Genomic DNA, 13472 nt, shown 5'->3' with positions numbered 1-13472 from the left:
CTGACCATTCCACACACTGTACTGACCATTCCACACACTGCACTGACCATCCCATATACTGCACACTGCACTGTCCATTCATACACTGTACTGTCCATTCTATAATTTGAACACTGCACACTGCACCAAACATTTCATACACTGTACACTGCACTGTCTATTCCAAAGACTGCAGTGACCATTCTGAACACTACACTCTGCACTGCCAGTTCCACGCTCTGTACACTGTTTTCAGTTCCACACTCTTCACTGTTAGTTCCAGGCACTGTTGCTTCAATTACACACTCTGCACCGTCAGTTCCACTCAGTGTGCACGCCACACTGCTCTGTCAGTTCCACACACTGCACTGAGTTCCATACTCTTCACACTGCTCTATTCCACACAATGCATGCTTAGTTCCACACACTGTATACTGCATTTTTCGCTCCAACACAGAGCTGTCAGTTTCACACTCTATACTGGGAGTTCCAAACACTGCACAGCCAATTCCCCACACTGCCCTGCCACTTCCACAAACTACACTGCCAGTTCTGATGTCAGGTCTAGCAGCTGAAACGTTAGCCATGTTCTTTCTGCTGATGCAGTAGAGTGTTTCCAGCTCATCTTATTGATACCTTTACTGTGTCTGTGTAAGAATAGGGTGGTGACAAGGTGCAAGTGCTAATGTCACTGGACGTAGATTTCAGAACCCCTGTACAATGCTTGCAGTGGGTTCAACTCTTTGCAGTGTAGCTGGTAGATATTACATTCAAATAATTAAAAATTGAACATTTAGTTAATCTCTGGAGGCTCATGGTAGTGTCCTTATGTCTGAGCCAGGAGACCTGGATTCAAGTGCTAAATGCTCCAGATGTGTGTGCTAACATCACTAAACAAGTTGTTTAGAAAATACCTATAAAGCTAGTCTTGCTGGTAATGAAACCATGCTGATGTTCAAATCTCATGTGAATCACTAACGTCCTTTAGAGAAGGATACAGCTGTCCATCCCTGTTCTGATCTACATGTCACTCCAGACACACATTAATGTGGTTGACTTTTAACTGCCCTCTGCAATCCCTTGGCAAGTTCCTCAGTTCAAGGGCAATTAGGGATGGTCCACAAATGGTGGCCTTGCCATGGAAGAAAGAAACCCTCCATGCAGCCCACCTGTGAACTTTAATCACTGAGTATCATGGTCAAGTATAAATAAATCTCCTCACCGATCATATACAAAGTTCACGATGAGTTTATTCATTTCCTCATTGGTTGAGAATGTTGCTTTGCTAATTGCCAATATTTTCTCAATTTTCTTAATGAACTCAGGGCAATCACAGCCATTTCCAAGTGTAAACCATGTCCCAAGAAACTGCAAGAAAAATATTTTCATTAAGACTACAGTCTTGCATTACAATCTGCTAAATGCTAAAACATTCATTTGCATTTATATAGCACCTTTAACATAACAAAAAAAACTCAGGTCTTACACAGGAGTGTGATAAACCAAAATATGAATATGAGCCACAGAAGGAAATATTAGGTAAAAGGGTAAAGTGTGGTCAAAGTGGGAGTGTGAAGGATCACCTTAAAAGAGGAAAGTGGGGTAGAGATGCTGGGAAGATTAGGGAGCGACTTCCAGAGCCAAGGGCCCAGGCATGTGAAGGCACAGCTGCCAATGATGGGATGAATTAAAGTGAGGATGCTAAAGGGGCCAGATTAGAAGGATGTAAATCTCTCAGGAGTTGTGAAGCTGGAGGAGGTTCCAGACATCAGGTGGGCTAAGGTCATGGAGGGATTTTAAAAATAAGGAAGAGAATTTTAAAATTTAGATGTTCCTAATCAGAAGTGTAGGTCAGTGGGAATAGTGGTATTGGGTGAAAGGATCCTGGGTGGCACGGTGGCTCAGTAGTAAGTATTGCTGACTTACAGCGCCAGGAACCCTGTGTTCGATTCCAGTCTTGGGTAACTGTTTGTGTGGTGTTTGTGCATTCTCCCCACATCTGCATGGGTTTCCTCTAGGAGCTCCAGTTTCATCCCATGGTCCAAAGATGTGCAGGTTAAGTGGATCGGCCATAGGATATGCAGGGTTACACGGATGGGTCTGGGTAGGATGCTCTTCGAGGGGTCAGTGTGGACTCGATATAGCCGAATGGCTTCCACATTGTAAGTTTTCAATGATTCTAGCGGAAGCAAGGACACAGGAACCATGTTCTGGAGGAATTGGAGTTTCTGAAGTATGTGAGAGGCTGACCAGGAGTGTGTTGGAATTATTTGGTCTAATGATAACTATGACATGAATGAGGCTTTCAGCAAGGCAGGGACTCAGGCAGGATTGAAATCAATTACAGGGCTGAAATTTAGCCGATTGAGTGATGTTGCAAACATGTGCTTGCAAGCTCCTCTCTGACAAGGTGTGAAACTTAGGTTGAGAGCAGTCTAGTTCAGCCACAGAGATTTTCATGGGAGCGAGATGGAGTTGGGAGTTTGGAGCAGTGATGAAAAATGATGGCTCCAGTCTTCCCAAGGTTTAAGTGGAGGTCATTTCTGCTCATCCAGCAATGGATATTGAACCTAAGATCAAATAGGAGCAGGAGTACGCCATTCAGCCCATCGAGTCTGTTTTACCTTTCAATGAGATTGTGGCCTATCTGGTTGTAGCCTCAACTCCACTTTCCTGTTTAATCTCTGTAACCCTCAAAGATCAAAATCTCTCTAACTCAGCCTCGAGGATATTCAATGATGCAGCTTCCACTGCTCTCTGAGGGGAGAGATGTCCAAAGTTTAACCATCTTTTGAGAGAAAAGATACCTCTTCATCCCAGGAATCAGCTGAGTGAGTTGTCATTGGACTCTTTTAATGCAAACATGTCCCTCTTTAAGTAAGGACTCAAAAATGTACACAGTATTCCAGTTGCAGTTTCACCAATGACCTGGATAATTGTAGCAAAGCTTTCCTATTATTATATTCCATCTTCCTTACACTTGAGAACCAAACAGCAGAGGAACAGACGCTTTGACCTACCAAGATTGTGCCTACAAGTGATGTCTTTCTAAACCTTTTGCTTCTACACGGACCGTATTCCCCCAATTCCCTCCCTGTTCATATAACTGTCCAAATGGATCTTAAATATTGCTATTGTATCAGCTTCTACCACCTCCTCTGGCACCACATTCCAGGTACTTACCAAGCTCTCGGTAAAAAACTTGCCTCTCACATCTCCTTTAAACTTACTCCCTTTTGCCTCAGACCTATGTCCTCTCATAATTGACATTTCTATCCTGGGAAAAAGACTCTGACTATTACTTCTATCCATGTCTTTCATAATTTTGTAAACTTCCCTCAGCCTCCAATGTTCAATTAAAAATAAACTGAGTTTGTCCAATTACTCCTCATAGCTAATAACATCCTAACCAGGCAACATTCTGGTAAAACATTTCTGTTCCCCCTCAAAAGCCTCCACATCCTTCTGGTAATGCAGCAACCAGAACTGTATGCAATAGGTAGTGGGATGAGAGCAGCACAGTGGCTCAGTAGTTAGCACTGCTGCCTCACAGCACCAGGGACCCGGGCTCGATTCCACCCTCGGGCGACTGTCTGTGTGGAGTTTGCACATTCTCCCTGTGTCTGTGTGAGTTTCCTCTGGGTGCTCTGGTTTCCTCCCACAGTCCAAAGATGTGCAGGTTAGGTGGATTGGCCACGCTAAATTGCCTGTAGTGTTCAGGGATGTGTAGATGAGTTGGGTTATAGGAGAATGGGTCCGGGTGGGATGCTCTGAGGGTCAATGTGGACTTGTTGAGCCGAAGGGCCTGTTTCCACACTGTAGGGATTCTATGATCTATGAACAATATTCCAAATGTGGACCAACTAAAGTTCTATACAACTATAACATGACTTGCCAATTTTCATACTCTATTTCCGGACTGATGAAGGCAAGCATGCCATATGTCTTCTTCATCACCTTATCTACTTGTGTTGCCGATTTCAGGGACCTGTGGACCTGTACACCTAGATCCCTCAGTATATTTATGCTACTAAGGCTTCTGCCATTTACTGCATACTTCCCTCCTCCATTATACCTTCCAAAATGCATCACCTTGCATTTGCCTGGATTAAATTCCATCTCCATTTCTCTGACAATCTTCCTCACTATCTGCAGCTCCCCTAATCTCTGTGTTCCCCACAAAAGGCCAAGTTTAGATATTCCTAATTACTTATGTGCCTACAGGCTGAGTTTTTGTGATTTATGTACAACGACACCCAGATCCCTCTTGACTGCAGCATTCTGCAGTATCTCTCCATTTAAATAGTATTCTGTTTTTCCTATCAAAGAGCACAACCTTAGAATATTCCACATTCGACTCCATCTGCCAATATTTTTGTCTTCTCACCGAACCAATCTCCTCTCTCAGAATGTTTGGGTGGAATTTTTGCCACATGGGGCTATTCCTAATTTTTATGAACAATTTGGATGAGGAAATTTAATATTTCCAAGTTTGCTAATAACACAAAGCCAAATTGAATTGTGAGGGTGAGAAGGAAGTAAAGAGGCATCAAAGTGATTTAAACAAGTTGAGTGAATGGACTAATATATGGCAGATACAATTTAGTGTGGATACATGTGAAGTTATATAATTTAGCACATCGAACTGAATGACATTCTGTTATTTAAATGGTGAGAGATTGGAAAATGTTGATGTACAAAGGGACATGGGTGTCCTTGTACACTGGTCATTAAAAACAAGCATGTAGCTGTAACACACTGTAAGGTAGGCAAACAGCATTCATTGGAAGAGGGTTTGGATACAGGAATAAGGAAATCTTAACTGCAGCTGTACAGGCCCTTGATGAGTCCACTCCTGGAATACTGTGCAAAAAAAAAACAAAGAACTGCAGATGCTGGAAATCAGAAACAAAAACAAAAATTGCTCAGAAAACGCAGCAGGTTTGGCAGCATCTGTGGGGAGAAAGCAGAGTTAACATTTCGGGTCCAGTGACCCTTGAAGCAGCGTCTGAAGAAGTCACTGGATCTGAAACTTTTGACTCTGCTTTCTCTCTTCAGATGCTGCCAGGCCTGCTGAGTGTTCCCAACAACTGCTTTTGTTCCTGGAATACTATGAACAGTTTGGTCTCCCAAAAGATATACCTGTCATAGAGGAAGTGCAGTGAAGGTTTGTCAGGCTAGTTACTGGGCCAGAGGATAGTCCGTTAAGGAGAGATTAGAGTAACTGAGTCAGTATTCATTGGTGTATAGAAGAATGAGGGGGATTTGATTGAAACATTCAGTTCTGACAGGACTGGACAGATTGGATGTAGATCTCTTTGGGGAATGTAGAAAAAGGAGTCACAGTCTCAAAACACAGGGCATATCAGATTTAGAAGGTGATGAATCTATGAAATTCTGTACCACAGAGGCATCAGAGGATAAGTGACTGAATATATTTAAGAAGGAACGTTATCACCTACAAGTTCCCCTCCATGCCACTCACTATCCTAACTTGGAAATATATTGCTGTTCCTTCAGTGTCACTGAGTCAAAATCCTGGAATTCCGTCCTTAACAGAATTGTGAGTCTACCTACAGCACATGGACTGCAGAGGTTCAAGATCAACACCACCTTGTTTCGGACAACTTGGGATGGGCAATAAATGCTGGCCCAGCCGCAGATGCCCACGTCCTTTAGCTAAATTTAAAAGAAGGACTACAGTCTCCAAAACCCAGGAAGCCAGAGTTACTGTGTTAAATCTAACATTAATTACCTGATTCAAATCAAAGTTTTCCTGAACCTGATCATAGTTAATTTCACTCAGTGGGATGGCAGCTCCAGTTCTCAGGGAGAGCACAGCAAACAGCAACACAACACCGCACTTCATTTTCTCCGGTCAGCTTTGGTCTCATGCAAAACGACAGAAGTAAGCAACAACGTGAAACAACAGGGAGCTATGTAGCTCAGGATTTCCCAATCCTGGGTCAGTTACATCAAGGGGTGGTCAAATATCCAACGTTGATGCTTCTCATTAATCGTTAATCACAGTACGGACCAGCAACTGCAGCAGTTTAAAGCTAAAGTATGCCCCGAAGATAAGCTAACAGCATCACCTCCTCCATTGCCCAGTGTGGGGGTGGATGTTGTGAGTTACCTTTTCTGCTTACCTATTTTACTGATCATTACCTATGCACGTGAGATACGGTGTAAGGTAGTCGGTAAACTCTAGGCCATTTGGGGGAAGTTCTTACCTCTGGTTGGCCCTTCCAGGGTCAAAGGTTCTGGTGGCATGTTTAGAGTATAGCTTTTTGAAAGCACCTCTTCAGAGGATAAAAGCCAGGATTTCCCCATCTGTCTGTTGTAGTCCTTCTACCTATGCAGAGGACCAAAAATGCCAGTCAGGAAGGATAGGCGATGGCTCCCTGGTTCACTGAGGGTCCTCTGCAGGTGCCACTGGATGGTGTCACTGAGAGAAAGACCACCTTCGCAGTTGGCACTGGCAGCCAGAGGGCAGAGGTTGTAGAGTGGACCAGGACCACTGTCTCCCATATATGCAGCATCAAGCATTGCAGGAAATTAGGTCAGTAATTTCCTGAAGTCCACAAACGTAAGCAGCACCACCTTGTCTCTGCTAGCCCATGCTCACGGTGCCATCATTCAGTGTAACTTTGCCTCTGCATAGGCAACTCACAAAGGTAATGAACTACAACCTTCAGCATCATATAACAAAAAGAACTCAAAGGTTGTCACCACCTCATTCTCTCCAACTGCTAACCTTTCCTGCCCGCTGCTCTCCCTCCACACTGACTGGGGAGGGGTCACCATCTTGTGTGGTTGTCACTGAATTGTTAAAGCACAGAAAAAGATTCACTGGAACAGGAGGCTCCACAAACATCTTCAATGATGGAAAAACCCAACACATCAGTGCGAAAGATAAGGCTGAAACTTTCGCAGCAATCTTCAGCCAGAAGTGTTGAGTGAATGATCCATTTCGACCTCCTTCAGTGGTCCTAGCATCACAGCTGCCAGTCTTCAGCCAATTCGATTCACTCCACGTGGTATCAAGAAAGGGTTGGAGGCACCAGATACTGCAAAAGATACAGCCTACATTACAGCAATAGTACGGAAGATTCGTGCTCCAGAACTTGCTGCTCCCCTAGCCAACTATTGTTACAACACTAGCATCTACCCAACAATATGGGGAGGCGATGGCCTAGTGGTATTACTGTTGGACTGTTAATCCAGAGACCCAGATAACGTTTTGGGGACCCGGGCTCAAATCCTGCCATGGCAGATGGTGGAATTTGAATTCAATAAATATCTGAAATTAAGAACCGAATGATGACCACAAAACCATTGTCAATTGTCGGAAAAACCCATCTGGTTCACTAATGTCTTTTAGGGAAGGAAACTGTCATCCTTACCTGGTCTGGTCTACCTGTGACTCCAGACCCACAACAATATGGTTGACTCTTAAATGTCCTCTGGGCAATTAGGAATGGGCAATAAATGCTGCCTTAGCCAGTGACACCCTCATCCTGTGAATGAATAAAGAAGAAAAAAATATGGAGAGTTACCCAGGAATGTCCTGTACACAAAATGCAGAACAAATCCAACCCAACCACTTACTGGCCCATCAGTTTCCTCTTGAATATTAGTATTGAAGATAACTTCAAGCTTCAATGAAGAAGCTTGACACCATCCAGAACAAAGCAGCCCGCTTGATTGGCATCACATCCACAAATATTCACTCTCCCACCACCGATGCTTAGTAGCTGCACAGTGTATCGTCTGCAAGATGCACTGCAGAAATTTACCAACTGTCCTTAGACAGCACCCTTCCAAACTCACACCATTTCCATCTAGAAGGACAAGGGCAACAAATAAATAGGAACACCCCATCTGCAAGTTTCCCTCCAAGCCACTCAGCATCCTGACTTGGAAATATATTGCCATTCCTTCTGCCTCAGCTTCAGAGTGAGGTCTCTGTGATAACTTATTTGACTTTGAATCTGTTTCCTGAGTCTCAATTACTGAAGACATGCCAAACACCTCCTTCTTAATCATCCCCATTCTTAAATCAAGTTTCAGCTACCCTAACATATGCTTACAGGATTACTGTGACCTCTAGTGGTGGACTCTGTTTAGCTATTGCTCTGGCCACCACACACAATGAAAAAATACTGATTCTTGTTCCTTTAACTGTCCCACCTGTTTAGCCTCACTTGGTGATTATTGGTGAAGTTACAGCCTTCACTCCAGCCATATCATTCCATGGGATAAGTCAACTCTGTTCATTGATAATTTCTTAACAAATCCTACACTACCACTGTTCTGGACAACACGTTACACTTTATCTGTGCTTAACACACAAAATAAATGGTGAATATGTCTTGGTTCTTTCGTATAAATGTTTTGAGCTGAATCTTCCAATATTTCGGCCATGTCACTTTTGTTAAGTTCCGTGGATGGTAGACCTGGCGAGATTTCTCACCATATGATCCCAAACTCGCCAAACTACCTTCCATGTGACTACGATGTCCCTGTCATCCATTGCCAGCCTGATTCTCCCACCTCACCGTAGCCAGAAGAACTTGCCACTCACTAGATATCCTGAAATGGACTGGCATTCCTGACACCCATGCCATCTTTAAAACACCATTGCATGCCCAGGTGAGCACTGGAAGTCAGAACCTGGCCTGCATGGTTCCTGATACTTTGCCTTGACTTGGCAGACAAGCAAAAATTGGCACTTGCTTTGCAGGCAGAAACCTGGAGGTCCTGGTGGATGAGGTGATGCAGAGGAAAGACTTTCTGTTCCCCCAAGACCAGCAGAGGGTACCATTCCGTCAGATCCTGCCAATCTGCTCCAAGGTTGCCACCTAGATCAGTGCAGTCCCAACTGTCTGGAGGAAAGCCCGAGAGTGCTGTAAGGAGGTTAGTGACCTTTGCTGCTCCACGAGGATAAGTGCCACCACTTTCACTCTGCCACTTCACACAACTCCATCCCTGCTATTGCACTACCTCCCACCAAATCTAATGCTCTACCACTCTCAATATAGCATGAAATATGTTCCCTCTCTCAATTTTCCACCCCAACCTCTCACACTACTGTTGTGACGGAATGACCAAATAAATCACTTGACACCCAGGGTCCACTTACATGGTCAAAGAGTTTTATTGAAATTACACCAGAGGGAAGAAACCCCAGGGGTCAAAAATTTCATTCCTGAACAAAGGCAAGACATACATTTTTATACATAATTTCATCCCACCTTTAACAATTACAGACCGATCATATTATTAATTATTTACACTTACACCGAATCAAATTAATTATGTGACTGTATGATCGATGATGGACAGCCGTATGGACAGCCCCAGATATTCCCATGATTTTACAGTGTTTACTAAACCACAGAATTCCTTGAGTGTGGAAGCAGGCCATTCAGCCCATTGAGTATTCACTGACCTTCCAAACAGCATCACACCCAGACTCCACCCCCACCACCGTATTCCTGTGACCCTGCATTTCCCACGGCTAATCCACCTAACCTGCACATCCCTGGACACTATGGGCAATTTAGCATGGCGAATCCACTTAACCTGCACATCATTGGACTGTGGAAGTAAACCTGAGCACCCGGAGGAAACCCATGCGAACGTAGGGAGAATTTGCAAACTCCATATAGACAGTTCCCCAGGGCTGGAATTGAAACTGGATCCCTGGCACTGTAAGCCACCGTGCCAGCCTTATGTTTTTCCTTGAGCATTGTATTTTGTATTTAACAACATTCCAACACTGATAACTTCTGCAGCTGTAATTCAGTCCTTCGAACTAGCAATATTGGGGAGGCCTTCCCTTACCATCTTAGGCTTTCTTGTTTGTAGGATTTTTAGTGAAAATGCTTTAATGCTTAATTTTTTTTTGGTTATATGTATATGTATTCAAAATCTATAACTAATTCAAAATCTATCAGTATGGCTGTTTGGAAATCTTAACTAAGGTAAATAGACCTTTTCTATGATGTGTGACAGATCTCAGCCTCCAGAGTAATTAAGTATAAAACTGCTCTATCAGCAGATAGGGTATCCTTAACCAGCTTTGTCTGTATAAACAACTGTAGCTGCGTGTTTGTAACAGAACTCTGTATGATCCTTAGTGTGCTGTCTCAATTCTGTTACCTTGGATATATATTCAGTCTATAGATCTACCATTGTTCTAAATTACATAAACTACATCAAGCAAGCTATTCTAAATCAACTGTAAATTACTTTCAGCCATCTTGTGCTGCTTTCAGCCATAAGCCCGACATTACAAACCCTGTCTGCCCTCTGTGCTGCCTACTTATTCACATGGGGCATCTCATCACCTATTACCCACTTGAACCAGCACTAACAGCTGTGCCACCCACTTTAATCGCATTCATCAACCCTTCCTCTCATTCCAGGAGAGGACAGTCCAAGAGGAGACAGAAAGGACCCACACGAGAGAGGGGTGCCTGACATTTGTCTCCTTAACCCCAATGAGAAGAGAATCCTGGCCTTTGCAGGAGAAGACTGGGAGTGTTGAGGTGGGACATCCCTGTTCCTCAAATTGAGTCACTCTTCATTACACTACATATCTTACAGTAACCCTGCTGTCAGCGTCAGTCATTTCGTATCACTCCTAACCCTTGATCATGATGCTCTCTCTCTTTACAGGTACCAGTGGAGTATCCAAATGCTTCAGTCGTCAAGTAGGATGCTCCACAAGAAATGTCCTCCTGCACTTTTCAGGAGGAGACTTCCAAGGCCTGAGAGGCAACACTGGCAATGCTGCCTCCTGCCCCACAGCCAGCTCAGATACTGACAGCTCAATTGGAATGTTAGCTGAGTTACAGTCAGGAGCACAAGCTTGCAAGCACCTCACTGCCACATCTCTGCAGTTGTCTGAGGAAGAAATGTCCCAATCTGCTGGCATTTGTTTCTACTGTAGCTGTCACACAATGAGGACAGACCTCTGTTCAGAAGCATGTAGGATTGAGCAGAAATCTCATTTAAAATACTGGACAAATCTTTGGACTTTCCAATACCTAAGGTACTTGACAAAACACTGCACTCTTCAAAACTTTTAACAAGACAATGGGGGCAGGTGGACTGAGTTCTGTGGGAATACACAACACAACCAGCAGAACAGAGACTGCTCTCTCAAACTGTTGTTCAGCCTGGAATCCCAGTTTACACCTCCTCTCTGAAACAACAAATGACCAAACCAACAGACTCAAGCCCGAGACAGCTTTTACACCTCGGCCTACACTGCGCAGGAAGTATGGGGCCTATAGAGATACTCTGACATTCAACCCTGATCAAAACCCATTCACACACACTCGTAACCATCAGAAAACCAATTAAGTTCAGAAAAGAACATCAAGTTTTAACTGCCAGCCCTGATCTCACCAGAGTGTGGCTTTTTCAATAATAAGCTTCTGCAAGAACAGCTTCCCCACGGGCTTTCCCCACAAGCAGCTTTGGAACAAAGAACCACAGAGGCAGAACCGAGAACAAAGAGGAGGGAAGCTGAATCGAAGGCCTCAAAAGACATCCGAGAGGGAGGAAGCCAAATGCTGTCCGAACAAGAGCTTCCACACACAGGTCTGTTCCAAATGTAGAGAACCAACAGCAAGAAACTCCGCAATTGACCACGACCACTGGTATGGCATCAGTGGCCAAAGTTATTGGTCTGGCACAAAATGGTCAGCAATGTTTGGGACTGGGAGGTGTCTAACACATAGTGATCCAATTCTTAAGGGTTAACAAGGACGGGGTAAGTCCGCAGACGTGTGTTCTCTGCAGAGATTGGGTCGATGTGTAGTGTTTTACTATAAACATTTATGGAACGTTAGAATCGCTGGTTGGGGCGACATTTATTGCCCGTCCCTAGTTGCCGTTGAAAAGTTGGTAGTGAGCTGCCTTCTTGAATCACTGCATTCCATGAGCTATAGGTAGACCCACAGTGCCATTGGGGAGGGCATTCCAGGATTTTGATCCAGCGTCAGTGAAGGAACGGCAATATATTCCCCAGTCAGGAGGGTGAGTGGCTTGGAGGAGAACTTGCAGATGGTGGTGTTTCCATGTATCTGCTACCCTTGTCCTTCTAGATGGAAGTGATCATGTGTTTGAAAAGTGCTGTCTACAGATCTTTGGTGAATTTCTGCAGTTCTTGTAGACAGTACAAACTGCTGCTACTGAGTGTCGGTGGTGGAGGGAGTGGATGTCTGTAGATGTGGTGCCAATCAAGCGGGCTGCTTTGTCCTGGATGGTGTCAAGTTTCTTGAGTGTTGTTGGAGCTGCACTCATCCAGGCAAGTGGGGAGTATTCCATCACCCTCCTGATTTGTGTCCTGTAGATGGAGGATAGGGTTTGAGGAGTCATGAAGTGAGTTACTGGCTTCAGGATTCCTAGCCTCTGACCTACTCTGGTAGTTACTTTATTCACATGGCAATCCGAGTTCAGTTTGGTGGGCCCAGGATATTAATAGCGGGAGATTCAGTGATGCTAACATCATTGAAAGTCAGGGGACGGTGGTTAGATGATCTCATATTGGAGATTGTCATTGCCTGGCATTTGTGTGGCACGAATATTACTTGCCACCTATGTCAGTCCTCACTGGGATCATGTGCTGGCAATAAGCCCTGTTTTTCCCAGAGACATCACAAAAGTTAAAGATATTAAAGAATATGCAAAATTCCCCAACTTGCTAGATTCAGAGATAACAAGGTATAGAGCTGGATGAACACAGCAGGCCAAGCAGGATCAGAGAAGCAGGAAAGCTGATGTTTTGGGCCTAGACCCTTCTTCAGATCCAGGTTGATGGAAAACATATACCATATTTCTGTACTAAGAATTATTTTTAATTACAAGTAAATAGACACTGGATGCAGGTAAATTAATATAAACCATCCACATATTTAAAACCCTTTACAGGCTCCCCACTACACACATAAGGATAGACATGGATAGGAAAAGAAAAGGTGCTATGAATGGATGGAAAAATGAGGAAAGCAGTTCAGTAATACCTGTTCACTGCAAAGTAAGACAAAGAACAGCAGGTGTTGGAAATCTGAAACAAAAACAGAAATTACTGGAGAAACTCGGCAGGCATGGCAACATCTGTGGAGAGAAAGCAGAGTTAAAGGTTGAATTCAGTGACTTTTCTACAGAAAGGATCAGTTGGATCAAACACCCTAGATCCATTTACCATTCGAACCCCGATGAATCCAAAGATTCACAAGAGTTTTCAAAACAATGGAATACGTGGAATTTGAAAATCCCAGGTGGTACACACATTAACAAAAAGTAACCAATGACTAAGTGTGAACAAACTGATCAAAACCCTTGCCCCAGCATACTCCTTGTACACTGTCTGCTCTCCCAGGAATCACACTGTCAGCCCTCCCGGGAATCACACTGTCTGCTCTCCAAGGAATCACACTGTCAGCTCTCCCGGGAATCACACTGTCTGGGAATCA

At 44.0% G+C, this 13472-nt stretch overlaps 1 protein-coding gene across 1 annotated transcript in view; it reads right to left on the bottom strand.

Moving 5' to 3' along the window:
• Positions 1-5897, bottom strand: part of LOC125486406 (protein AMBP-like) — a 33780-nt gene extending 27883 nt beyond the window's left edge. The window contains exons 1-2 of the mRNA XM_048613832.1: positions 5735-5897; positions 1202-1347 (exon numbers count right to left, since the gene is read on the bottom strand). Of these exons, the coding sequence (XP_048469789.1) occupies positions 1202-1347; positions 5735-5848 (260 nt within the window). The 5' untranslated portion in view covers positions 5849-5897. The remainder of the gene's footprint in view (positions 1-1201; positions 1348-5734) is intronic.
• Between the last annotated feature and the right edge of the window lie 7575 nt (positions 5898-13472).

Source organism: Rhincodon typus, chromosome 28, assembly GCF_021869965.1.
Source record: "Rhincodon typus isolate 14 chromosome 28, sRhiTyp1.1, whole genome shotgun sequence".
Taxonomy (NCBI): Eukaryota; Metazoa; Chordata; class Chondrichthyes; order Orectolobiformes; family Rhincodontidae; genus Rhincodon; species Rhincodon typus.
The sequence above is the reverse complement of the archived record's forward strand: the minus strand, read 5'-3'. Positions and strand labels throughout refer to the sequence as shown.